The following is a 27,596-nucleotide window of genomic DNA, read 5'->3' as shown; positions in this document are numbered from 1 at the left end:
CAATTTTAAAGGGTTTTTTATTGTATTGCACAAGGTATTTATGCAATCCATGTAGGTACTGTATTGAAAGATCCACATTTCGCAAACATTGGCTGTTGCTGCACACATCACTAGCATTGTGAATAACCAGTGCCTTCTTCAAAGAGTAAAATAATCAGTTGCAAGTTTAAGCACGTTGTGGAAATAAATGAAGAAAAAAGCAAGGACTATTAATACATGTTTCTCTTCAAACACACAAATATACAATTTTCAGAAGAGCACCAATAATGCCAAGCAACTATTTTGATGAGATACTGTATGTGTAGGCTCTGCAGTAAAAAGCCAATATGCACACAGAAAATATATTTCAACTTTTAAAATAATTTAACCATAATATCTTGCATGTGTCACCTGTTTACAACATAACATTTCATATACAATGTCAGGCCCAAGCCTCAGCTTGCGTAAATTTGTGCATACTCATTTAAAGCAGCTGAGACTCTGGACCAGGTGTTCAAGCTGAAAAAGCCTTCAAACTGTTCACATCTGAATTCAGAACGGTAGTATAAGACCAAGAAAGTAGTTGTGGTGAATTTAGAACAGAAATGGTACTATGGAAAATGAAAGAAAACACTATAAAACCCTCAAACACAAGGTTGTAGAAAGAGGCCTACAGGTGAAGTGATATTGTAATAATTTATAAAAGTGAATAATTAGTATCAGTCTCCTTTCTGACATTAAGAGATTCTCACATATTCAGAAGCCCGTAGAAGTGAACTAACCAAATGTCACAATCAGTATCATCTTCAACTGCTGTTTCTTAAGTTTCTGATCATTAATACTGGTACTTAAAAACATTTTATATCTGCTGAAACTGATTATTAAAATTTACCTTCCTGATATGAGAATTTAGTGTAATAAAAACCATGAAAAACAATTGGTAAAAAAATAGTATTTTAAGAATATTTTTTAGAAAACTCATAATACAACTGCAAATACAGCTGATTTTTAAGCATCTGCTTTTGAGCTCTGGTTTTTGTTTAAGTGAATCACTTATAAAGAAGCAAGGGAGTACCAGTTCTACGATTTATTCTTGTCCATTACATTGAGGACTTCATCCAAAAGTGAGGGCCCCAAGTCAAGTTGTAATGAGAGAAGAGAGCCTGCAAGATCTGAAAGGGTTTCTTCTGACTTTGTCTTGGTTAGTTCACATGAAAGCCGACCGTCATCCAGTAAATCAACAGTTTGCCAATCAGTGCATCGTTCAGAAAAGCTGGATGAGTGACTGTCGCTACCATTAGTAAAATGTGAAGAAGAACCATTTTGCTCCCATACGTCATCTTTGTATGTTTCTTCATCCTCCATCTCTTTACCTTTCTCCTGCAGTTTTTCTTCTATTACTGGCTCACAGCTAAGCCTAGGATTTCTGGATGACCTGATGGATTCTTGTTTTGAATTAAATGTCACTGGTGACAATAAAGGCAATGTAAGGGCTTGAGAACCCCCAATGGCAGGAAGGGAAATGGCATTTTTGAGCACTGGTGATGGAGTTTCTGTAAACATGGATTCAGAAGTGCTGTTTGCCCTTAAGAATTCATTGTGGATACCAGACTGGCTAACTCTGGTTTCACCCTCGTTTCCAGGCAATAGCTCATAGTTGCCCTGCAAAAATGATATGTCTCCGAAAACATCATGCTGTCCCTCTTTTCCAATGTGTATGGTGTGACGAAAATCTCCAAGTGGAGGACTGATCATATCAGGAGATAAGATATCCCTTAGTTTGAATTTCTTCCCCTTCTTATTGTTAGCAGCTTTCAAGTAGATGGGTGTCTTGGCTGGCATCTTGTTTGTAGCTTCTGAGAGAAGCAGTTAAAAAAAAAAAAAGGTGAGGGAAGGAGAAGCCTCTTAAAAACCAGTTCTTCTCAGGAGACCTTCAGTGTTAGCAATGTTACATCGTCATCTTGAACCACTCTTGAACACAAAGCCTTATTCTTCTGATACAGAGAACTGTGGAGTATGTGAAGGTAAATGTCTTCCTCATCAGCTCTTCGCAAAGGTAGAGCACAAGTTTTGGGGTCAGGTACCAACCAAATGCCCTGCTACGTCTTCAACTTGAGAAAACCTGCATGGGATACAAAATCAGGTTACTATTAATTTATTATTATTTCATCATTCATTCAGTCTTGTTTTTACAAAACCCCAAAATTAGTAATGGTACTGACAGTTCCAGCCTGCAGATTAGCTTTATGTTGCTTCCCTTCATTAGGCAGGATAAAAGAGTTCAGATTAACAAGGGCTAGCTAACCTTTCCCTGACTCCATAGTTTTTTTTGAAGTCAGACTTTTTTAGACACAGTTGCTGAGCACAATTCATTTGATAAATATCATTATCTCAAACTTTCTTCTCCTTATTGTGGCATTCAAAATGCTGACCTTTAAGAGCACATGCAGAAACACATTTATAACAAACAACAACATTAAGTTTTTGGTAGATCCAGGAAGACTGACAGAGTCATTCAAAAAACCATTTTGGATATGGAGTCTACTCCTTGATTTCGATAACTGGATAATCAGATTAGTATTCAGATACTTCCAATTAGTGCTGGAACACTCACAAACTGTAACCAACAACGTTTCCACTAATTGTGCCCATTTAAACAGATAGTTTTAGGAACTAGAAAAAAGAGCTGGTCCAGGTGTTTACAATTTGTTAGGAATGTCCAAACGCACATGCTTTAGAGGAGACTGATTCTTGTGACTAAACTCTTTTGACTACGTGAATTCTTCAAAGCAATTAGTTACAGACTAGCTCATGTATTATGCAGACCACGAGGCCACAGAGATTTAGAGCTGCTCTGTGCAACCAATTATAACAGTCTTTGCAAACTGTGCTGTCCTACTAGAATGTGGCCTTTGAAAGCCCTGATAGAACTAACAAGGGCTAACAGGCTATTAAGTCAACAAGCTATTGAAAAACACTCTTTTTTAATGCTTTAATGGTATATTTCTTCCTTATAATGCCAGTTCCTAACACTTGGACACTCAGAATAAGTGCATTTTTTCTCCACGCATTTTTATACATTCTTGTATTAAGTCCATGCACCACAGATCACCCCTTCTCATCAGAATACTCAGCTACAAATCCGTCGCCCTTTGTCCATCACCACCCTCACTGTGCAAAGGAGATTACAGCTTTTACACAGTTCTACACCATAAGAGGAGGGAAGCTAGCTGTGGCAAGAGCTGCTTTTGCTGCCTTTTACACATGCCCTGGCAGGGTTGCTCCTTCACCAAATCAAGCCCAGTACGAATGAATCACCCGATTTAAAACTCAGCTACACACCCAGGTTGTCAAGAAGCATTTAAGCATTTTAACAAATCCTTTAACTGCCGTAATTAGTTCCTACAGTGGGTACTTAACTGTGCATCACAAGGGAGCTGGGACTCTAGCCAGGTCAGTGCTTTTGATTCCCGCCAGGTAACTACTGCACTTGGATAATGTGAGAGAGCCCCGCACCCCCACCCCCGACTTCCTGCAAAATATGTCAGATGTAAGCAGATTAAAGTTGAAATACAAAATAAGTTAAATAATTTGTGAGGGCATTTTATACTTTTACGATCAATTTTGAAAACACAATTGATCACATCAATTAAAAGCACTTCAAAGCTTCCTTCTACACAGCAACATGGTAATTCATTAGGATCCACAACATAGTAGGAGATTCACATTACTCCATGACAGTACTGCAAGATACAAAAGTAACTCCTAAATAAGACCTCTACATGTGCCACCTGCAATGGGAACTGATTAGTCAAATCAACCTTGCACATCTAAAATCGACTGCATTGTTCCCCCCTCATTTATCATTCCACCCAAGCAACCCATTTAACTAAACAAAATGTCCTCAACTCTACAGAGAAGACTATTATTAAACAAAGACGAATGGCCAGGTTGTTTTATATTTCTCTAGTGGACTCCTCAGCTTTATCTCACTTCCTAAAAATAACCTGCCAAATTGTCCTTGATTTTAATTTCTCATTCTTTCAGGTCTTTTAATTTGAATGAATGACAATGCAATGACAATGTGGTCCAAAGTCATGCCTGCTGGTCTCTAGTTTAAAAATGAAAGACAAATGGTAGTTCATTCAAAGCTTTCATGGCTGACACCACTTAGGATCTGTACCAAAACCCACTATCACTAAACTCCACAGGGAGGACACAATGAAGCATCTGAACATCAGGGGAAAAAAAAAAAATAAAAGAAAATGTAAAATAACTTTTAGTATAAATAGGCCATTTTGACACACAAGAAAAGCACTGTATTTTATTTAGCTCATAGCTCAGGGGGAAAAAATTACAAAAACTCTGAAAGCAACACAAACTTTTGGACATCTAGGTCTCCTTTAGTTCTTGCACTATGAGAGAGCCCCAGTAAGGGGCAGTGTAAAACCACACTACCTGAGAGGATGCTGCAAGAGACTCCACTATCAAGAATTATAAACCCTCTCTATACAGAGTCCCTTTAATTGTAAAGGCCTTGCCTTCCATTTGGCAGTGCAAGAGGTTTTACATTTGAAGAGAAGAAATTTCACAATTACATGCTTAGTGCAAGCACCATTTTCTCTGCTGAAAACAAGGGCTATTCTTACTGCAGATTTCAGTACCCACAGTATTGGAAATCTGCAAATTACACATTTTATTTAAAAGAAAAGGGCTCCCTTCTCAATGGAGAGGCCTTCCATATACAACATAACTAGATTCAGAGCAACTGTATTTTGTTTCTGCATACCTATCCTCTTTGTCAATTACTGCTCAAAGCAGTGCAGATTTTAAGCTATTTCAAACAAATAAATATGGAAATATTCACTAAGCCTAAAATATTATTTTTATTCACACTTCATTTATAATTAAATAAGGAAGAACCCATATCAATATTTAACATATAGCATATATAAACACACACACACACACAATAGTTATTTTAGTAAGAAAAAAAAGACATAAATCAAACTTTGGCAAATGAAGAAAAACCTAACAAGACTAAGCCTCCAGCTCAAATCCTAGAAGACAAAAAGAAATAGTCCACAAAATTTTCACCAGAATCTTAACACACTCTCCTGCACTCAACAAGATTTAATGGAGTCTCAAGGGCACGTGGGCTAAGAGAAAGGACACAACACACTGCAATCTTGATGTCAGATTACAAAATAAATTTCACCTTGTCTTAAATGAGACCTTTTTCTGATCTTACTGCTAAAAGATTCTCCTGTTTTGACTAAGTTCAGCTCAGTAACTAAGTGACTGTATAGCTAAATGGGAAAGCTGAATGAGAAATTACCAGAAAACCAGAAGTCTGCAATCCCGGACTGCCAGCCTACAGTGGAAGACCTTAATTTAAGAGAAAAACAACATGAAAGGGTTTTCATTCCAGTTGAAAAGATATCCCCTCTCCTAACGAGATCCAAGCATGAGCCAAACCAGAGGAATTTCAGTCCAGTGAAAATTAAAGCTTTAGTTTGGCTGTAGCACTTGCTCATTTTCATTCCTATCACTTCACACTCTCATATAAGTATTTTCCTTGGTAACAAAGACTAATATTTTTAGAGGTGCTTCTCAATCCACCTTCTGTCCACTCAGCAATCATCACCTTCCACACAGCTCAAAGTTTTCCATGGATGCCTTAGCTTATTCCACGGTTCATTTTAACAGGACAGCCTATCGGCAAATATCTCAAGAGCTAAGCTTGCAAAGCCAGAGACAAATAAGGGTCAGGGTGCAAACTTTTATTTGTGCACATATCCCAAGAGACCTAGATCCTTTAGCAAAGAAATTATAGAAAGAAAACCACATTTCCACAGAGCAGAGCCAGAAGCAACTGTGTGTGCTGGGAAGCCTATGGGCTTTCTACAGGGCAACCTCTTGCAAAGGCTCTGCCTTACACATCCATCGCTGACTATAAGCACATGAAACTCAGATAAAGGCCTTTCCAAGGCATAATTTAAACCGCAATTTAATTATCTTGTGGAGCAAGGCAGTAAGAGAAAACTGAGTCTGTACATTATCTAAATATCCAAATGAAAACACAGTAACATCGCAAAAGTCAGACACAAGCGACACAACAAGCAGCTTCAACTTTTCTACATGATGAAGTATCTGCAAGCATAGAAGAATTAGACTTTAGGGCTTCATTTTAGGTTTCAGCTATGAGTAGCTTTCAGCAGTACAAACAAACTGTTAAGAACATCCTGGGTAATGCTGTTACTTTCACTATGTCTGAAACAGCATCAAGTGTAAAACACATTTTACCGGTTTTATAACAGGGACCTGAAGTCATGCAGTCACAATTCCTGCATGCTAGTAAAACACACTCCCAGTTAACCAAGTCCTCAGGTACACGAAAAGCATCAGATGATGAATGCATCACAGGGCTTACCTCTCGTGTTTCTGGGGACTCAGGTGTCCTTATCAACCACCAGGCTCTGAAGACAAGAGGCCACAAGTCTGTCCACTTCTAGACCAAGCCACCAGCTCTCCATTTATAAAGCTACCACCGTCTAAGTAGCTTAAACCACATCAGGTTCTCCCTGTGATGAAACCACATCACACTTCTCCCTCCAGACTGTTTATCTAAATTTACACTGTTTGTAAGAGGCACAGCCTTTGAATTCATCTGTATAAAGTCAACTTTCCTTGATCAGCTTAGAAGTTCTTGTCTCCTTTGTTTCTCCTTTCATCAAAGAATTGGCACCTTCCTGATTAAAGTTACAGATTTAATTACTTTATAAAAACAATCAGGCTAAACACACTTCAGTTCAACTAATTTTCTCAACTGCACTCAACTGACTCTCCTGGATGAAATCTTACCTTTTTAATTGTGCTGTCACATAAACTATTTAGAAAATGAAGGAAAAAACCCAAAATCCCAAATCATTCCCACACCTAAAAAAACACAGGTTGAGAGAAGACCTGGACCCTATGGTGCAGTTGATTCATTTCTACATTGCTCTGAAAAGACAGAAATGCCACATGCTAGCTGTGAAAGCGCTTGTCCACCTTCTCTTAAAATTCCCTATACACATAGACTACATCCATTAATTTACTTTACAGAGATCAGTCATCAGAGAATATGCACCTAAAGTGTTCCCTGTTCCAATCTGAGTCCTGATTAATACAATAAATTATTTCATCTATTCTAGCTGTGGAGAAATAAAAAGGCAAAAAAACCCCACGTAAGAATGTATTTTGACTTCCCTCACTTTACAACACTTTTTTCCACATAAATCAAGGACAAACAGTACACCAGCTGTGAGCTGTCCACTTGAAGAAGGGTTAACTGCCACTAAGTGTAAGCACAGACAGGGACAGGCTGCATGCAGTGTCTTTCTCTCCAGGTATCTTCCATTTCTCCAGCACCCTCCTGTTCCCTCCCCCCACGCCCCCCCAAAACCTGGGTTCACAAACAAAGAAAAAACAAGCTCTTGATTTTTAATTGTTGACTCCTTTAAGTCTTGTCACTCTGCTTAACACTCTTTCAAATGGGTCAACCTCATGTAAACCATGTTAACCAAACCAGGGAACATTTTCAACTTATTTTAAATCATTAAAGTACATACATATTATTTGGAAATGAATGTAATAATTAATCTATTTATGAGGTTTTATTTTAGCTTGTAAGAAAAAGAAACAAAGGAGAGCAAACGTGATTTGGAGGGAAAAAACCAAAGGAAAAAAAAAAAAAGGTCTAATTAGAGCAATTTGCCTCAGTCTCCAATAATTATTTTGTTCTTTATCAGTCTGAGAATACAAGTACCCTTTTATCAACCAGAAACCTTCATCCTTGTTAAGGCACTTGAACACTAACCAAGTTGTTTCTCAGTCATTCTTTTTGATCAAAGTGAACAGGGGGAATTCCTTATGTGGTGATAGTGGGGGAATAATTTTAAGCCTTCTAGTGTCTCTTTCTCTCTCTCTTTTGAACCACCTCCAATTTTTCCACATCCTTTTCCAAGTAGATCAGAATTAGTGAGAATATTTCAATATAATTCTCCCTAACAGCATATATAAAGATAAAAATAACTTCTTTCTTCCCATCATCACTGCCTTGTTTATAAACGAGATCATATTTCTGCTCTTATTCTCACCCTCTTACAACAGGAATTTTCCTGTATTTACAGGGTAGAATTATATTACAAACCATTTAAGAATTCTTGTGCTGGTATAACAAAAACAAGTTCTCCAAGCAGAATAAACTACACTGGAAAAAGCAGAATTTGTTATTCTGCCTTTTAGTGGCTGAGAGTGGGCATCTCCATTTTATTTTTTTAGAATCAATATACAAATATATTCATTTAATCAACAAATTTTGGCAGCACAGCCAGTGGCAGTGCTCATATTACACTGTTTGTCCAGTAAGACTCTACTCCTTTCCTTGGGGGAGGAAAGCTAAAAAGCTTTCCAAATTATCATTCTCCAGCAAACAAATTGATTTATATTCTATAGGATAAAAAGCAATGCCATACTTCAGAAAGAAACATTTTATTTCAATGTGCTCAAGCTGTGAATCAATAAATCAGTCGAGCTTTCTCCATCTCCCTCGTCAACATACCTCCTCACCAATATTCATCACCTGCAAATTTGTACTACACAATTTTGTACTTATTTTCAAGATGCTCATGAAAATACTATGCAACCCATATTGCGTAAATAGATCTCTGCATTGTATCAGTAGAAATATTTTTTGATGCTGATTTATTTTTGATATTTTGATATTTACTCTGAGATTCTTAATGTTTTTACTACAGCTTTGTTAACACTGCAGAGGACTAACGTTTCAAAAATCTGGTTGTGATGCAATATGAAATTAAATGCCTTGCATGGTGTGTTTTTACAACTGTGCTTATGACCGCTCCTTAGAATATCTTAAATAATTCACTCTTTTTTATCAAGCATTTTTTTTTTTACCTTTCAACAGCTTTGAATCACAGCTTGCTTTCAGCTTTGAAAAGTTAGCATCTTTTCTAGAACAATAAAAACCTTCCTTTCTTTTCTCGTCTTTTCCAGAGACAGGGATTTAATGAGCTCACTGTATTCTGTTGTTCAGCCTCACTGAAACAAGTCCCTCTTCACTACCTTCTCCTTCGCTTTGTTGGCTGGTACATTCATATATACAGATTTAACACCATATAGTTCATCAGCTTCCAAAAACTGAGTGAGCGCAAGCCCACGCAGATTTGGGCAGAGGTGCATGTCAGTACAAGGTGCAGCACAGCACGTTAACTAATGCAGCCAGCCACGGTGAGGTCATGCTACGTCAAACAGACTGCAGACTGAAGCACACTCACACATCTCCTACAAAGTCCCACACCAGATGAGCAAATAGTTGGGAACCACACACCCATAAGCCACAAGATGGTCAGGCTTAAAACCTTGTCCATCAGTTGTCTTTCGCCACAGGGAAAACACGAAATGGGACAAAAAAAGAACCCCTACAACCTGAGCCAAGCAGCCACCTAAAAGCCTGGCAAACTGCTCTGGCTGAAATCTCAACTGCCCCTTGCGACGTCAGCCAGCACTCAGATCAGTTTAAGTGGATTATGAATTCACACCCTTAGTGATTCTGAGCAGGTTAGCATAGGTGGCTTTCTCTTTTGACAACAGAGGATGTAGTTCCTCAGCCCAACTCTGCCCTCAAAGCCGGTTTAAGACGTTCCCACCTCGGATTCCTCACTCCTCATTGCTGGTTCCTGGTTCTGCACCACAGTTCCTTGTACCCTTCGCAGCCAGACCGACCTACAAGTCAACACTTCAAACTGCTCACAGCCGCAGCTCTCTCCACTGACTCAGTTTACAGGACAGGCTTAGCAACAGCTGCAGCTGCCCGATGGCAGTGCTTCAAGAGAGTTCAAGCCCAATATAACTTGCTGTCAGAAAGGCATTCTCTCCTTCTCCCCTACTGTGAGCATGCACTTGACCCCTTACAGGCCAGTTCAGCACACAAGGTGAAAACTAACCAGAAAGGGGTGTAAAATCGCAAAGCTTGGAGTGAGACTGCTACTGTATGCTGTGAGAAGTCCTTTCAATAGCTAAGTTGTCCTGGGACATCAGTCTTGGAAAGCAAGGAGTTGTGGCAGAAGGGCTGGGAAATCCCTAACCATCTCTTCTGCAAGGAAAAATGTCCATGGAATCAGCCAGACTTTACGCACTCCGATGCAAAAATGGCTTTGTAGCTCTACTTGTTTCTGTCTTAGAGTTCCCTAGACTGCTGTCATACTGAAATTAAGTTTTTCTGACTATATTTAATATATTCATACTATTTTTGGAAAAGACCCTTAATTTAAAATTTCCATAACAGCTAGCTACTGACAAAAGGCAATCTAAAATACAGTGATCCTGCAACGTTTCAATAAAAAAAAAAACCCAACCACCAAACCCACAAAACCCTACCCTGAACTCCTGACCTCCAATTCTCAAATATGCTTCATCTTTAAGTCAAATACTCCTTATCAGCTCCTTGAAACACACAAGGGACATAGGCATATCACCATCACCAGTTCTATTATTCAGTTTTCAGAATGTTTCACTTTAAATAAGTATTGACCATCTTTAAGCAGCTGATAGACTAGTTTTAAAACAAACTTGAAAGCCAGAGAGCTCTCTATATGCAAAGACTAACAATGAGGTAGAGATATGAAGATACAGAAAAATCTAAAGTCACATAGGACTAATTTTTTTTTATTACATAGAAGAAGGATGAATCTTCTGCTCTGTCACAGTTCTGTCTCCTTCAGAACTGAATGGTCATCAAGATGAGATCAAAGTTGATGGCATTGGGGTAGATGGAAGAAAGCAAATGCTTCAATAGACTAAAAAAATCCTCACTAAATTACTCTTTGGTCCAACTCATGCCCTCTTTAAGGAATGGGGCTGAAATCACAGAGTGAATAGGGCTTTAAAATTTTTGTTATCTATGTTCACTTTCAAGTATATTGTTAGTACAGCTAAAGTAACTGATTTATCATCCTTATAAGAAACAAAAGGGAAAAATCAGAAATTACATCCTCACCATGAGTTTATACTCTACTTTTAACAAAACAACCCCACTATTTGAAGGCATCTTTGAGCAGAGGTAAGAATTTTGAAGAGTTAGTGACAACTGGAAGACATGTCATATTCTGGTGCTGCCCTGCAGCATGTCAGTGACACCTGCAACATGCCCCAGATGCCAGGGATGCACCACGGTGGACAGCAGTGCAGGGATCCCCACTTCCTCCTGAGACATTTGGTTTTGACAGCTTGAGTCACTTGTACTCAACTGATCAGACTTCCTGTTTTCTGGAATATATCAAGTAGTATCAGGGTGCATTCACTCTTTGTGCCAATAGTCATACTTCACATACTGCTCTTAAAACCTGGCAGAGTTACTGAATTCAATTTGAAAGAAGTCAGTATACTCAGCACTTGTACAGAGGTGTACAGAGGTATTCAGAGTGCACAGTGGCAATTCGGTGCTAAAGCTAGTTTACTGATTAGCAGCTGATATTTCTTTCAAACTCTAAATCCCACATATTTAACTAAACTGTCCAAAATATTATTGTCTCAAATCCCACTAAAGCCACCTTCTCAACACTCAGGGTTTACATCAGCCAGCACTCAGCACCTATCTTCCCATTATTGTAGACATATTTCAAAAAATACGTACAGATCTAAGACAAAGGTTAAGCCAAATGGTGAATGAGATGACAGCTCTTGTGTAAGACCGGACTTTGAGCTTGCATGTGCAGGCAACACGAGAGAATAAGAAAATGGGTCAGGGAAGCATGCTGTATACAGTGAACCCAAGCAGACCCAGCGTACTGCAAGTCAAGTCCTGTCTTTGAGGACTTCTGGAAAAGCATTCTGCAGACATTCGTTTTCTCTCTACTCTCTGTAGGGGTTCCTGCTCAGAGCTTTGCCTCGAGACTGCAAGACAACATAAATCTCTCTGTTCAAAGGTCAATATTTCAAAGTGCTCCAAAATGGACGTTTTGTTTTCAGAAGCAGTGTCAAGGGAAGGCCTATTGGCGGCAAAAAGAAAACTTTTAGTGGGCAGTCACATTAGGGTAATGTAATCATGACTCACGCTCCTCACCCATTTCCTGACTAGGGCTGTGCATGATCAAAAGAAAGCAAGCCACAGCAACGCTGCCGCTCGTTAATGTTAGCTGGCCTGAAAGGATTACAAACTACCAGAAAACAAACTCATTGCAGAGCATCCTATTTCAAGCCTGACATAAATCGACACTGACAAACACAGTGGCGTAACACCAACCAAAACAACTTACCTTTGTTGCGAGAAACAAGTTGCGACTTTTATGATGAGTTCTCTTACCCAAACAAACCCTCTCACACACCTTTAAAACACTGTAAATCCTTGGAAGGATGCCTAGAGAGAGGGAGGGGAATGTCTAGTTGCTAGTTAGTATCTAAAGAAACGCAAGTGTACCAGCACCTTTAAGAGAGGATCACATCAAACTCAGACTGCTGTAAAGCAGCTACTACCACCCCAAAAAGGCTGTAAAAGAACAAACAAATGGGCCAAAGCACGAATTGGGCTTAGGTGTCTCCCAGCCTTATAAGATAAGCACTGCATGAGCCAATTTCTGTCTCAGTGTTCCTGTTGAGCATCCCGAGTGAAGCGTGCGCTTAATGAGTGCAAATTGCTGTTCATTTGTACAAAGATTTCTTCAACAGAAAACAGATTTCGGATCCTTGTTGGGACCTCGTTCACATTTAATTTGGTCCAGAACTCACATTAATAAAAAACCCAAAATGAATCAGGTATTTCAACAGAAACTAGACTAGACATTAGGTAACAGAAGCCAACACCGAGCTGCACCCCTCTGCAGCCCTCACAGGACAGAGAGAACCACAGATTCACTCTGGTTGGAAAAGATCTGTAAAATCACCAAGTCATTGAGACAACTCCTTTCCCTACCTCCTACCTCAGGAGCGGAGGTAGGAGCCTACATTTGCAGGTCTCTTTCACTCCTTTAGAAATGCCAAGCAACTGCTAAACATGCTCCTCAGCACCAGTTACTGTGTTCCAACAAGGGAGATCAAAGGGGAGAGAGATTCTGAAGCTGACCTTTAAATACATAATCCATTGTCAAAACCATTGTCCATAGATTTAAGACTGATCAGCAATAGCATTCCACCCTCAGGATACTGAGGAGACCTATACCAGGTGTCTGATAGCCAAATTCAACCCAAATTTAATTACTATCTGTCTTTTTAGTAATGCCTCAGCTCACCGTTTAGTAGTCTCACTCTTTTGCCCCTCACATTATACGGAGTACCGGGGGAGGACAGCTGGGAGAAGTAAAGTGTTGCACAAGGCAAAAGTTACGTTTAGGTCTGACTAAACCAATACCATCTAAGTGTACTGAGCCTGCTTTATCCAGGTTGCAGTAATTACTTCAAAGTTGAGAGAAGCTGGCTCTGAAGCAGAGCACACACACATGTACCAAGGCTTTATATTGCATTGTGACACTTGCTGCTGGACTGTTAAAGCTGTGTTTGTCTTGTTTATACAACCCTAGCAGCACAGAAATGAGGCGCAGCAATCCCTTTGGGCATGGATGCACTTCGGTATTGACCAAGAACAAACTGTTACCACGTGCTGCAAGTCCTTCATGTACTAATTCATACAACTGGTATGGAAAGCAGTGGTGTGTAGGCAGAAAAATAAAAGAACATAATTCGGGAACCTACTGTCCCAGGTAAAGGGCATATTTATTTACTTAATCCTCTAATAAGTAGGTAAGATGAAATTCTACCTTCACTGCAGGCTATTTAAAGCAAATTTCTAAAGGTTCTTGCAAGCTCCAGGGAGTCAAAATTCAAGCCATGGGAGGAGCACTAGGTTGCTTAGTGTGGTTTACCATCCTTCAAAAATTTAAGAAAAGATGACATGTTGCAAAGTCCAGGGCTCACACCTACAAAAACGCTGACAAAAACTTCTGCTGGGGGGGAAGGGAAATCAAGCAGAATAAAACACAACAACAACAAAAGACCCACAACAACACCAGCTCAGAAAACAAAAGCAATGTAAAGACGGTCAGAAACCAAGCTACCTAAGTAAGTGGAGAGGTATTCCTGATTTTCTTACTGCAGGGATAGGAAGAGAAACTGAGGTCAATTTCCTTGTACTGAGTGCAAATCCAAACCATATCCAGCAAAAAAACCCCCACAACATATAATACTGTAACAATGCATTAGGATTGCATTTATTTAAGGCATAGCGTGGGCCTCTCTTCTCTTGTCCATATGGTTCTTTTCACAGAGATAGCATCTGTGGAAACACAGGCAAGGAACAAACTATAACTCCCTGAATTACACAACAGCAGAGACAGTACACTTAAGAAATTTAAGAGGGAACTTGCATCCAAGTAGGGCATCAACATCTCAGTGTTGCTGCTTCATTACTGGACCAGAAGAAATTATTGGTTAATGTAAGGCCTGTTCCACAGACTCTGGATATAGCTCCCTTGGGAAGGAATAGAAATACCATAACCAAAACGCTCTGAAACACAGTCACAGCAAAAGACATGTACAGTAACTGCTAAGAGGAAGATACTGCCCAAGTGGCATTCCTTCTTTCCCTCTGTACATGCCGGCTAACCTGGAGTCACCAGAGGTATGCTCCTTCTGGCTGCAGAAGCAGTGGGCAGCATACCTGGGCTTCTTCCTTGGAGCCCAAGGAAATCCTTACTGGAGGAAAGCATTAAATAGTTCACCAACAGCTACAGAGACCAATGCTTAAAGTAGTTCAGCAACACCCCTGTGCTACAGTCATAGGCTTCTTAAGTTAAACCACATCCTTGAGGTAAATGGGATTTTGTTGTTTTGTTTGTTCCCTCAGAACACAGCACAAAATTGGGTTCATCCTACAATCATTCAAATTAAATATATGTCCTCTTAAACAAAAATCCGTACACAGATACCAATGTTAAACTTTTGCTATTTCTGGAAACACCGTAAGTCATTCACTTGAGAGGACAAAAATGGGAATGCAGAGACAATTTAGCATGGGAAGAGGAAAAAGGTGCAAACAACAGCAAATTGAAAAGTATCTGCACCTACTCAGTAAACTAAAACTCTCCAAATACAACACATTAGCAGCTTGCAAGAGAACAGTTAACTTTTTATATTCACCAGGTTCCCAGATTAATGGCTCTGATTGAGTTCACACCTTCCAAAGTGAGTGTTTCAGACTGACTGAAACAAGGCAGGCAATTTCACTCCGGGTGCCAAGACAGGTTGAAAGAGCATTACATCTTAAAACAAAATCTCAACTTTAAAACAAAAAAAAAATTAAATACCTGAAAAATCCAGAGACCCTTAATCTGACTTGCATTTGGCCTATTACATTCCCAGTGACTTATTATCTAATAGACAAATTGAGTGCTATTTTAGAACTTAATTAAGGCTAATAAACTCCCTTAATACCCCTTGCTAGTTAGTTACCTTTCTTCTGCAGAAGATAAAACATATTTTAAAAAATTCTGTATCAGACACCAAAATACTCTACTTGAGCTTCCCACTGAAATTCTGTAATTTCCTATGTACCTAGAAATAGCCATTTGCTCCTGGGTCAACCACTTTGCTAAGCGCTTTAAAAACAACAAAAATAACTTTTTGAGTCACTAGTTTACATCTTTTCTCTTTCAACAGTAATTGAATCAGTGGAATTATCAGAGGCTATACTGCAAACCAGATCAGAATCAAAACTCTTGCTTTACTAAACAGACAAGTTACAAAAGTGGTACATCTGCAATGGAAGGACAACTTGCAATATATACAGCTCTTCTTTCAGCCCAGTACATCCACTGAAAACCACAAATATTCTTTTTTCCTGTCACAGGATCTCAGAATAGATCAATGATGGGTTCTTACACAGCAGCTCAACACGCCTGATTTCATAGGAGTTTCTCTCCATTTGCAGTGCCACTCCCAAGCCAGACTAATGTTACAAAGAGAAATTGTAGCTCTTTTTCTATGGGCAGTAGGAGTTGTGTGGGCTTTCTGCTCAGCAGGACTTGCAGCCTGCATTACCAGTGAGTGATCTTTAAACATTTTGCTTTCAATTGATCCATTTCAGTTTGAGAATTGCCCTAAGATGACCTGCACTGGAAGACTTAGAATCAGACCTAGAAGGGGAAAAATCAACAGGTAGATAATGAAATTGAGGGACAGAGTGACCTTGATCAACTGTGTTTTCAGCTGGGATAGACAGGATTTTTATCCTGGTAGCTGGTATGGTGTTGTGTTTTAGATTTAGGGTGAGAATAATGTTGATAACACACGGATGTTTTAGATGTTGCTAAGCGGCGTTTACAGAGCCATTGGCTTTTCAGCTTCTCACCCCACTCCAGCAGGGAGCAGGCTGGAGAGGAGCTGAGAGGGGACATGGCCAGGAGAGCTGACCCCCACTGTCCAAAGGGATGCCAGGGCATAGGGCACCATGGTCAGTACACAAACTAGGGAGAAAGCTGGCCAGGGGCCACAGCTCGGGAATTGCCTGGGCTCTGGTCAGCACGTGGTGAGCAATAACACTGTGCATCCCTTGTTCTGTACATTCTACTTATTTTATTACGATCCCTTCCTTTTCTGTCCCATTTAACTGTCTGTATCTCAGCCTATGAATTTTACCCTTTTCCCCCCCAATTCTCTCCAAATCCCGCTGTGTGGGGAAGGAGTGAGCAAGCAGCTGTGTGGTGTTCAGTTACCTGTCAGGTTAAACCACCTCAAGCTGCTACCTGAACACCAGCAAGCCACTTGAGTTTTAAAAGCAGCCCAAGTCATGCACTCAAGATTAAAATGATAGACTAAATAACAAAGGCCATAGTTTAAGGAAGGATAATTCTGCTCAGAAACAGAAAGAAGAGATCAGAAGACTTAACCAGGCTGAACCTCATCCTGTTTAACTGTAGTCAAAATGGGCTAGTGCAATTCCCTGCTGCATGAGAGGGGAGGTCCAGTAATTCTGTATTTGGCCATCACCATGTCCAGTTCCTGTAGCCACAATTCCAAGGGGATAATACAAAAGAAAGTTCCAGGAGTGCCACAGGATTGATATTATTACTTACATTTCACAGAAGCATAGAACCATTAAGGTTGGAAAAGACCTTTAAGATCATCAAATCCAACTATTTAGTTTCAGTTTGCTAGACTGAAGCTAGTCAAAGCAAGTACAAGGGAAAACATACCTTTTTGGAACAGCAAGAACAGTTTACTCAGGCTTATGGCAGATTATGTTATTTGAATCTTTGTTAATTTTCTGGTTTGTTTGGTTTTGTTGTTGTTTTGTGGGGTTTTTTGTCTTTTTTTCTTGGTTTTGTTTGGGGTTTGTGTGTTTGGGTTTTTTTTGTTTGTTTGTTTGGTTGGTTTTTTTTAAGAAATTACTATTGTCTAATTCAAACAATTCAGGCAGAGCCAGGAGTCATACTGACACAAAACTGGGTAACAATGCAGGAAAGGCCTACAGCTTGTCATAAGACAGGTTCCCAGTGGTCTGGTCTTTTATCATTCAAGATATGAACAGTATTCTCCCCTAAATTCATGGCATTTCTCCTAAGAATTAAATATTTGGAAAAGCATTTTTAGCTTGGAAAAGCCACACTAAATGTTTAGAGCCTTTCTGTCCACAGATTGTGTTTCTTTGAGTAGATCTCTGTGTTGGACACTACTTTGAATCCTGCATGGACAACCAAATAAATTCTGTCCTGTCAAATCCCCATGAACAGTCTGAGATCTGCAAGCTTTAAAAGTCATTTCTCCTTTGACACTGTGCAAACAGAAAGGCATCCATTTCACAGCAACTTAGCCTCTTCAAAACAAACAAGAAAAAACGTAACATTTTAAAGTACAACTGTCCAAAAGGGGTATCTAAGATCCATGACCAAATGGAATTCATGTTCAACTACAGATACTCCGTTTGAAGAAAAGCACAATTAAAAAATTATATGTGGCTTCATTCACTTTTACTCAAAAAATTCACACGGTTCTTGAATTTGAAAATATAACTGTAACTTCTTCTCAAGTGACATCTCCAGTATATTGTTACCACTGTAAAACTTGACTTTGGGACCATATTTGTACTTTCAGGATATTTATCCCAAAACTACAAACTTTGAAATTTGGAAAGCCCAGTAACTACCACCAGCTACCTCAGCAGATGGATTGAAAGAACACACTGAATCAGAGTACCTGAAAAATCATCTGGCACCATTTCAGTCACAGATCTTAAATGTACACACACACAGACAGCTGCTCCTATTTCTGCAGATACCACTTTTATTACAGAAAGAATACACACAATTTCTCAGATAATGCCTTTCTAACACGTCCACCTACACTTCAGCTGTCTTGGAAGCTTCCATTTTAAGGCTTATTTTTGGAGTTGTTGATCAATATCTGACACTGCCATTCAACATTTTCTATCCTCTTCTACAGCCATCTGTATATGTTTGTTTATTGAGAGGACTAGAAGGAGGTGGAAAAATTTTAAAGTTTTTAAACTGTTTCTCTAATGAGATAAAACAAAATGATCTATTTCTACTCCCCAGCTGTACCATAACGTCCTTTGCTCCTATGGATACACAAACCATCAAAATCCACAACACTGTTAACAGGTTCTGGCACTTCTGTACTTTCAAAGCTAGTTCTGACCTTAAAATTTGTACCTGGGAATGTGTCTTTTCCTGTCATTCTGAATTACCAGGACAGACAATGTCAAGGTGTTAAAGTGTATAATTTTTTACAAGATTCAGTAGCTTTAGTGTCTGACACCTAGAATCTTCTGCAATCCATTCTATTGAAAATACCAGCCCTCATTGCTCTGTCCCCACAAACAACTCAGTTGCAGGAATAACCATCAGCCCAAATTCAGATCAGTGACAGAACCTCTGCATAAGGACCAGGCATGTGGAACCAGGAGATGAAGGACAGTGGATGCACGGATGGGATTAAGGTTTTTTCACAGATGCAAGGAACAAAGACATTTACGCAGGCTTGATGCAGGAAAATTGGTTGGAATTTAGCAACACGAGTAATTTGGATGTTTAGATTGTTCATTTGGCCATTGATGCCCACTTCTTTGCAGATTTTTCAGTTATAAGCAGATTATATATTTGTATTTTCAGAGATTACTTGGATACATCTAAAGATTTACACCTGAATGGATATACTCTTCATACCAAAGGCAATGTCAAAAAGCTTCCACCTTCTCTGTTGTTGCTTCATTAGATAACAATTCTGTCCTTTCCTCCTATACAGCTGTCAGAGCATGTCCCAGTAATCAAAACGTTATACTATGCCACAAAATACCTTATTTACAATGTATATTCCTCTGCCAAGGTAGAGGCATGGTTGCACTCTCAAGGCAAAATAACTGCAACTAACAGTGAAATTAATTCTCAGGCAAAAATGTGAAAACTGTCCACAGCATAAATTATGCGACTGCTCAGCACTTCCATTTGGAGAGGCAGGTTTTATTTTTGTCCTCACAAATTCCTTTAGGAACTCCTACAGATTTATAAACCTCTTGGACTCCTGTTATTGTAACTTTTTTTTTTCTTTGGGACCAGAAGTATGCATTTTTAAGAGAGCTGTACAGTCAACTGCTATCAAATGGATTACTTTGTTGTCTCTGCTGTTGACCTCAGGGGATCTTATCTGAAAGACTCCAGAGGCTGGGACAGGTATTCATACTGCCTGAAGGTACATGAAGAGAAAACCAGAAGAATACAGCCTCTCTTTCCACTAAAATCATAGCAAACAAGTGGGGAGGGACATGCAAAACAGAGCAGCAGCCATACAAATTACTGGTCTGCTCTGTCCACTGTCTTTGTTCCCAACAGCAGATTTTCTATTCAGTCTCGAGGATTTCTGTGTACCACTGATCACTTTGCATGTTACTAATGAGAAACAAGTTAAGCAGATATGATAACAGTAACTAGCAACCCTTCTCATTTAAGGCTGTCATCAAGCTGACTGGATGCTACCCTCACCTTCTAGGCGGGATGACCAAACTGGGCAGTGAATTACCACAAATATGTATTACTGCAGCATCACACCCCTACCCACAAGCCAGGTATCCAGTATATTAAGAATTATGCACACATAAAATGACAACAATAAAATCTCTCAGAAGACAGTTCTTCTGCTGTTGTGTCTTTTGAGGCAAGGAATACCAACAGAATTATAGCTGCTGTGAACATCACCTTCCTCCTAATTTCACCTTTCCACTCCAACTGCTTGGACTGAAGCAAAGTACAATCCTGTATGCCACATATACAGCCTATGTATGGTTATGCTACTCCATACTTCCACTCCTATATTCCCATCTGGTTTTCAGACAACCAAGCACAAGAGACACCCAGATGCATTACATCTTGCCCTCTTATGAACCATGGTTATTATTCCAAGGTCATCTGCTACAGTAGCCATGAGCAAGCAAAGAACCAGCCTAAACTTGATCAAGAGCAGTAATCTACAGTATCTGGAGCAGAAACATGCGAGCTGCATCTGACAGGCAGGACAATTAATGGCACTACTCCTTCCTTGTCCCTCTTTCACACACAGCATAGCTCTCCTACTGTTCAAGCCTTCCTTAAATTGGGCTAACCCCTAACATTATTTGTAGGAGCAATGTATCCTTAAAAGGGAAACAAAGACTACACCACCACGAACCATCCTCCAAATGAATAGCGACAATTCATGGAAAAGCTAAAGCAAAGTGCCTTTGCAAGGACCACAGTTCTGGGGGGAAATGGCACGGCTGGCCTTCACATCGAATTACAAAAGGCAGAACCTGCATCTTCTTTTCTCTTCACCCTCACTGTGGTGTGTGCAACTTCTGGTTTCAAGGACGCTTTTGTTTTTCTCCGTTGTGTTTCCAGAAACAGGTGCTCTCAAAGGACCAATGAGTCACATTAATGCTTCAAATGACACGGACCTCATAAAGTTTCAACTGATTTGGCTATCATTTGACATCTGAACGTGAGAAGACTGATCTAACCACCCTCTTGAAACAAATTTTAGCCAAACTGAAACGATGCTTTAGTTCCCAAAAGAGTTCATTTAAAAAAAATAATCCAAAAATAAATACAAAAAATTGATATTGATGGCCATTCCCCTACAGAATTTCACTAAAAACAGTGGCAGGAGTGCCTTAACAAGATCCTGTCGCAATGAGGACAAGATATTTATGGAATGCATCTACAGCACAGCAAAAGGAAAGAAAAAACAACCCAAAACATTCACCTTGGACATTCACCAAAACTCCACCACACCTTGGATTAATCTATGCTTGCGTTTCAGATCAAATTTACCCAATCTCATGGATAAACAGAATTTAACTAAATCAAAATATGCACTGAACCATAATAACTGAGTTGAAAAAGTAAAGTTAAAGGTTTCTAAAAAATACATAGGCCTTCATGAAAAAGATGTATGTAAACATACACAATTCAGGCTTTACTTAGGTAGGACTGGAGACATACATAAGAAAGAATAAAGTATGGAACTTATTTCTGATCCAAATATCTTGATATATAAAATTTAAAAGGGTAGATTTAGGAAGAATTAGAATAAAGAACATTTAAAAAATTGTTCCAGCATCATAAAGGATTTTTAAGGTGTGAAATTACTGAAGTACTGAAATTTTTTTTTTGGTAGAATTTAAAAGCTTTCTGAATGAGAAGAGTCCATAAGTGCTGTCATATATTTCTTGAGAATATAAACGAAATATAAGAAAAATAAACAAAAAAGTGCAAGAATATAAATATGAGCAATAGTCTCCAGCAACACTGACATTATGTTCCTGTACATCACTTGGTACTAAAGCATCACTCATGAACTAGAAAAAACATCCACACAAAAAACCCTGTCTACTACACAGGAACTGACCTACTCACATAGTTTGAGAATACCACCTTCTTATAAAGAGCTTAAGGAACTTTACTCGAAGAGGAGAAACAGAGAAAGTATTTATCAAAGCAATAAGATCCATTAGCCCCTTCTTCATTAAGATTTATTATTCAGTCTTACAGGGATTAGGATTTCTCCTGGTGAAGATGATTACTGAGAGCTCTGCTGGCTAGGGAGATGGTTTGGCAACCTCTTTGCAGAAAGGCTTCGGGGATGCTCACTATGGTGGCAGCAAAGCACCTTTGATCTTCCTTGCAGAGGTATCACTGAGAATTATGAACCCCATAATTAGAAATATCGTACATAGAGCACTAAGGTTACAAACTCAAAGAACACAAAGTTAGAAAATCCCATGATTACGTTATTTGTGGAATCACTGTCTGGTTCCTTCATCATCTGCACCACGCCAAAGGACTATGACAGAGCAGGGGCTTCAGCTTTAGCCCAGAATTTCAAACAGATCCTCCCTTTTTGCTATGTCTCACCTAATTCACCCCACATACTACGTAAGGCAATAGGGCTGTGAAAAATAACATGACCTTAATGCACTTATATATGTATCACCATTTTCTGCAGGCTTTTGCCAACTTACGGATACTTGCTTTTGCCAGGCTTTAGGGTTTTGGGTTTGCTTGACTTTAATGTTATACTGTATAGATTTTTTTTTAACAGAAAAAAAATATTTCAGACTAACAGTTTGCTTTTATTTACTATTTTTATGCTAGTGCCTAATATTCTAAGAGCAAAAAACCCCACATTTGGAATGAAAACTCAACACATGTTTCTTTGTTTAAGGCACAACACAAATCCTCAGATAAATACAATATTTCTATAGCAAAATAGTGAGATAGGGACTTGAAACACCTGGCATTTCAAAGGGAAGAAAAAAAAAATCCATCAAGCCCTACATTTTAGATCTTCCAAGCAAAGATATGAAGTAGTATTTATTTTTAGAAAGTTCTTACAGATGATTCTAAAAAAATTAATTGCCATGTAAATACACCTAAACAAGATTGCAGACCTGATTAAGCAAGTTATACCTAGTCTCAGCTTGTCGTCAGCTCCTGTATCTATACAGAAGGTCAGCTGCTGTTTACATGTAACCACAGAAAAGTTCACTTAGCTCGTTCAGCATGAGACACAGCAAAAAACTCACAGTATCACTCCATTTAATTTCTTATCTAACATGTTCCCCGTTGACCTTTATGATAGAAATCAAAGCAGTGTATCAGATTTGGTGAGCTTTCTCCTATTACTCCGTGCAAGTGAAAACAGCATGAACACAACATTTACATAGTTAAGCTGTATGTTGTTGTTTTACCACACATAGAGGGGGTTGAAACGCTTAATGTGGCTCTCTGGCATTCATGAGATACTGGGTCATCAAGTTTTAAGAGTATTGCAACACTCACTAATTTCAAAGATAAGAATAACTGTAATTCAAATTACTTGTGCTAAATATACATTTCAGTAAAATGGTCTTGCATTAAAAGCTACTAAGATCATGACGATACAATTTGGTTTGAGCATTCAAAAACGACTCTCACATTCTCAGAGCTTTAGGTACTAAAAGTGTTACTTGGCTGTAGGCTCAGCCTGTAAATGGCCTGCAAACGGCTTATCTTTCCTCTTTAAAAAACAAAAGCACAGCACAAAAAAGGGTAAAATACATTCACCAGTCCACTAGCCTCTCAAAAGAAAAATCACAGTTCCTTACGAAGATTATTGACTAACTGTGCTCTTGTAGACTCGACTAGTGGTAAAACCGTAAGACAAATGTTTGTTTCTATACTTGACTATTTATTCCACAAATATCAATGAAACTAAGAAAGGTATAAATACATCTTGCCACCCTGGTCAATTCTGTCCTCTTGTAATGATCCCATTTTATCTTGGCAATGTGTTTCCTGAGGCTTTACTAGGTCTTGATTTAACCCTTGAACTATGAGGAAGTTAGTCTTGCCAGGCGGTTCCAGCTGCTCCCATCAGACTCACCTTCCCAGCAGCCACCATGCCGGATCAACATCGTTGCTCAAGAACATTAGGAATGTCAATTATGAATGTAAATACAGAACGTTGTAAAATATTGTGAGCAATGCTTATCTGCATGAATGTCGACCAGAAATCTTTCCTATTTTAACACAGCACTAGAAGTCTGTCTCTGCTTCAGCATGAGCTTTGCTTGAGCTCATGAGTAGTTGCACCTCATTCTGCCATCCTTCTTCACACAGGATGTACTGAGCTCTGCAGAAGAGCCAGGACTCTGCTCTCACTGTTCCACCCACCAGACGCATCCCTTAGCACCCCGAGCCGTGAGCTGCTTTCACTCACTGCCTACCAACCCGTCTGCATCTCAGTGAGAGGAAATCATTTAAAAACAGTCCTCCACCCAACACCCGAACATAATCCTTCCCACATCCTCGTGTAAGTTCAGACTTCAGGTTATTAGGGAAATTCACCTTGCTATCACACAAACAAACAACACCTTCAGCCAACTGCCTCCCCTGGAAGCACTGCACTCATGGAGATACGGTGGCTTTTAGGTACAGACCACCCAATTAGTTCAGTTTTACCACTGGAGGAAGGAGAGTTCTCCATGAGATGGTTCAGATCTCGAGAAAATACATTTACTCTGACGTGATCATAAGGGGGGGGCGGGAAAAAAAAAAAAAAAAAAAAAAAGGGTGATGGTTTTGTTAGTTTCCAAAAAGTAAAATTTGCATGCAGGAGGGTGAAAGCCTGTGGTGATTTACATAACTGTGAAAGGCCAAACAGGCATCAGGTGACCTGATCCACAGCAATTCTGTTAACTAGGATGAGGAAGAGGAGGAAGAACTGGCCAGAGAGCATTGCTGAGCCCCTGGGACACGCACAGTCCCACTGGCAAGAAGTAAAGGAGAACCTGGCGGCAAATTCTGCATGGCAGGAAGAAATTTTTTTCAATGCCAGTTCAATTTTTTTCCCCAAACTATTTCTCAAAACTTGGGCAGAGGACCAGAATTTCTTCCAGAAGAAGCCATCCAGGTCAGAAGACTATAAATCAAAGCAGCCTACCTAATTATGAAAAGCTGAGAGCAAAACATGTTCTGCCATGAACCGCGGCTTTCGTTGGTTACAGTGAAGCTGATACAAGTGGTTTGGAACAGTTTTAGATGCCTCTTTCAAGTCAATATGACATTTAGCCACAGCAGTCAAACAGGGATGGTGCAGACCCACGCTGCCGCTGCCTCAGGGAAGGAGTGGCTCTGGGCTGCCTCTTAGGTGATATCCATCTCTTTCCTTTCTAAAATTCAACCAGGCCACCTCCTGGTGATTCAGGCTGCCTTTACCAATCACAGAAGAGAGGCAGAACCTCAGAGGTAGTTTCTGCCGCCTGGTTTTTACTTCTGCGGATGTACGAAGTGCTGCCCCAGAGAACAGTAACTGTGATTATCTTTAATCTAAGGAGAAGATAGGTCCCATTGTTTCCTTCCCAGACACCGGTGGCTTATGCTGAGGCCAGGAAAAATCATTCCCTTCAGTACCATCCTACCGACCAAAGAACCTGCTCAGTTCCTCTCCTTCGCACGCTGTAATGCAAAACAAATGTTCAAAGCAAGGAGTGCCTCGAACACAGGAGTTTTCTCTTGCTTTTCTGACTGTCTTCTCTGCTGAAAGGCTACTTTTAACATACCATAGAGTGCAAGTAAATCTTAATGCTAATGCTAAAAAAGGCTGAAGCCTTTCAGTACAAGACACTTTAAAAATAAATCCTTGCAGCAGTAATCACCTGCTGATTCATGCTTTTATGTTTAGCCAGCTGCCGAGATGCCACATCTGTCACTTCTTGCTTCCAGAAATGTGCTTTCCTTTTCTGTAGGGAAGGAGAAAATTCTGCTTCGAGAATTGCGCTGAGTATCATGATGCCTTTTTTGGTATCTCTGTCATTCCTCTAAACATCTGAGCCACGGCACATGCATTATAAGATTTCTGGTAGTGTGTATCTAAAGAATTGTTCAGCTTTGGATTTTCATACGTTAAACCTTCTGATTTTTTTCATCTGCATTTTCCTCAACAATGTTACATCCTTACAACATATATGTAACTTAATGGTCTTAATGGTTTACACATGAGTCCTCGCTTCCCTCCCCCAGACATTTTTCAAAGGAAAGTAAGAGATCAGGATCGTATTTGTTACATTAAACATTTCATAATAAGCCTTCTACCTATTTTTAAAACATAGCAACAATCTACAGTGACGCAAGTCTTAAATTAATTGCTTCCTCTATTTTGGTCTCTTTTAAATTTCAACCGAAAATAAATCAAGTCCTTCTTATTAATCTACAGCCCGCATTTCTTCATCAGCAACCCAACTCAAATTCTCAAATTTGACTTCCCGACTCGAACTCTTAGCTCGACAAGCAGCATCACACCGTGCACTGCCTTGCCCCCAGCGCCGTGCTTGCCCTCGGTCCAGCCCCAGCCGGGCAGGGAGCAGCGCACTCGAGCGCACGGCTATTCTTAGCCCCACGCAGGAAGGCGCGGCTGAAGGGGGGACACACCGCACAAAAAGGAGCGCAGCCTGTTTCGGGGAGTGGTGCGGGCTGGGTATGCCTTCTGCCTCCAAGGCAAAGGCATAAAATCAGCTATGCCAAAATACACCGGGATGGAAATTTAGACCGATGCAGGGGGGAATTTCAGCTCGGAATTTCAGCGATGTAGAAACACCCCGAGTCGTTCTAAGCGATAGCTCGGGCACGAACCTCCCGAGCAGCCGAACGTGTCCTCTCTCTGGCTACCCCGAGACGCGTACCCTCCCTCCCAGCCGCCCGAGCGGCCCCGCCGCCGCCCCGCAGCTCAGGAGGGGCAGCGCCGCGTCCCGGACGCGCAGCCCGGCGGTGGCGGCCCTCCAGCCCCGCACCCCGACTTACGGCGCTGCCGCTGCTCCCGCGCCGCTCCTCCCTCCCGGCGGTGCGGAGCCGGGCGGGCAGCGGGGCCGCCCCTCCGCGGCTCGGGGCGAGCGCGGCACCTGCGAGCGTCCGTCAGTGCGCGGGCGGCGGCGCCCCGTGTGCCGGGGGCGCGGCGCGGGGCCGCGGGCGGCGAGCGGCTGCCGCGGGGAGGCGGCGCTGCCGGCGGCGCTGCGGGCGGGGAGGGCGGGCTGCAGGGAAATCCTGGCACCGCGGAGCGCCGCCGGGGAGGCGGGCAGGGAGGCCGGGAACATTACCACAATAGCAATAAAGGGTTCTCCCCCCACCCACCCTTTTTTTTCCTTTTTTTTTTTTTTTTTTTTTTTCTTTGAGCTATTTTGCGGGAGTGGGAGCAGTGCCGGGAGGCCCTCCCTACACCCTTGTAGTGTCCCGGTGCAGCCCTCGGGTGGGCTTCCCTTTCCCCCGTTCCCCGAGCACGGTCAGCTCCGAGGTGTGCTTTAAAGCTGCTGATTTTTTCACCCGAACCCTCCTGCCCCTCACCTCCTGGGCGTCCCGATCCGTCGGGGGTGAGGCTCAGCCCGCTCTCCGCCCGCCGCACTCATTCATCCTGCCTGTCCTCCATTATTTACGCGTTGTTAAGGAGCGCTCGGGCTTTCGGCACTCGGCGCTCTGCGGTTTGCAGGTAACCGGCAAATACTGCGAGAGCCGGCGAGGCGCAGGGGCGTCTCCTCCCGCCCAGCG

General features: G+C 40.7%; 1 protein-coding gene across 4 annotated transcripts; it reads right to left on the bottom strand.

The window, feature by feature from the left end:
* CDC42EP3 (CDC42 effector protein 3) lies at positions 1-27,596 on the bottom strand. 4 transcript variants are annotated; one of them, XM_040058067.1, is made up of 2 exons: positions 27,396-27,596; positions 1-2,101 (listed from the first exon to the last, which is right to left on the bottom strand). In XM_040058067.1, the coding sequence occupies exon 2, from the start codon at positions 1,819-1,821 to the stop codon at positions 1,060-1,062; it is 762 nt and encodes a 253-aa protein (XP_039914001.1). In that variant the 5' UTR covers positions 1,822-2,101; positions 27,396-27,596; the 3' UTR covers positions 1-1,059. The 4 variants fall into 4 exon arrangements, with proteins under 4 accessions (XP_039914001.1, XP_039914002.1, XP_058275686.1 ...); XM_040058068.2 differs by lacking the exon at positions 27,396-27,596 and adding an exon at positions 26,859-26,944; XM_058419703.1 differs by lacking the exon at positions 27,396-27,596 and adding an exon at positions 9,693-9,711.

This window comes from Hirundo rustica, chromosome 3, assembly GCF_015227805.2.
Source record: "Hirundo rustica isolate bHirRus1 chromosome 3, bHirRus1.pri.v3, whole genome shotgun sequence".
Classification (NCBI taxonomy): domain Eukaryota; kingdom Metazoa; phylum Chordata; class Aves; order Passeriformes; family Hirundinidae; genus Hirundo; species Hirundo rustica.
This window is presented reverse-complemented; position numbering and strand designations above follow the sequence as displayed.

What these genes read in the sequence shown, in the direction of transcription:
- CDC42EP3 (XM_040058067.1), bottom strand. Translation starts at nt 1,821, where the DNA reads ATGCCAGCCAAGACACCCATCTACTTGAAAGCTGCTAACAATAAGAAG.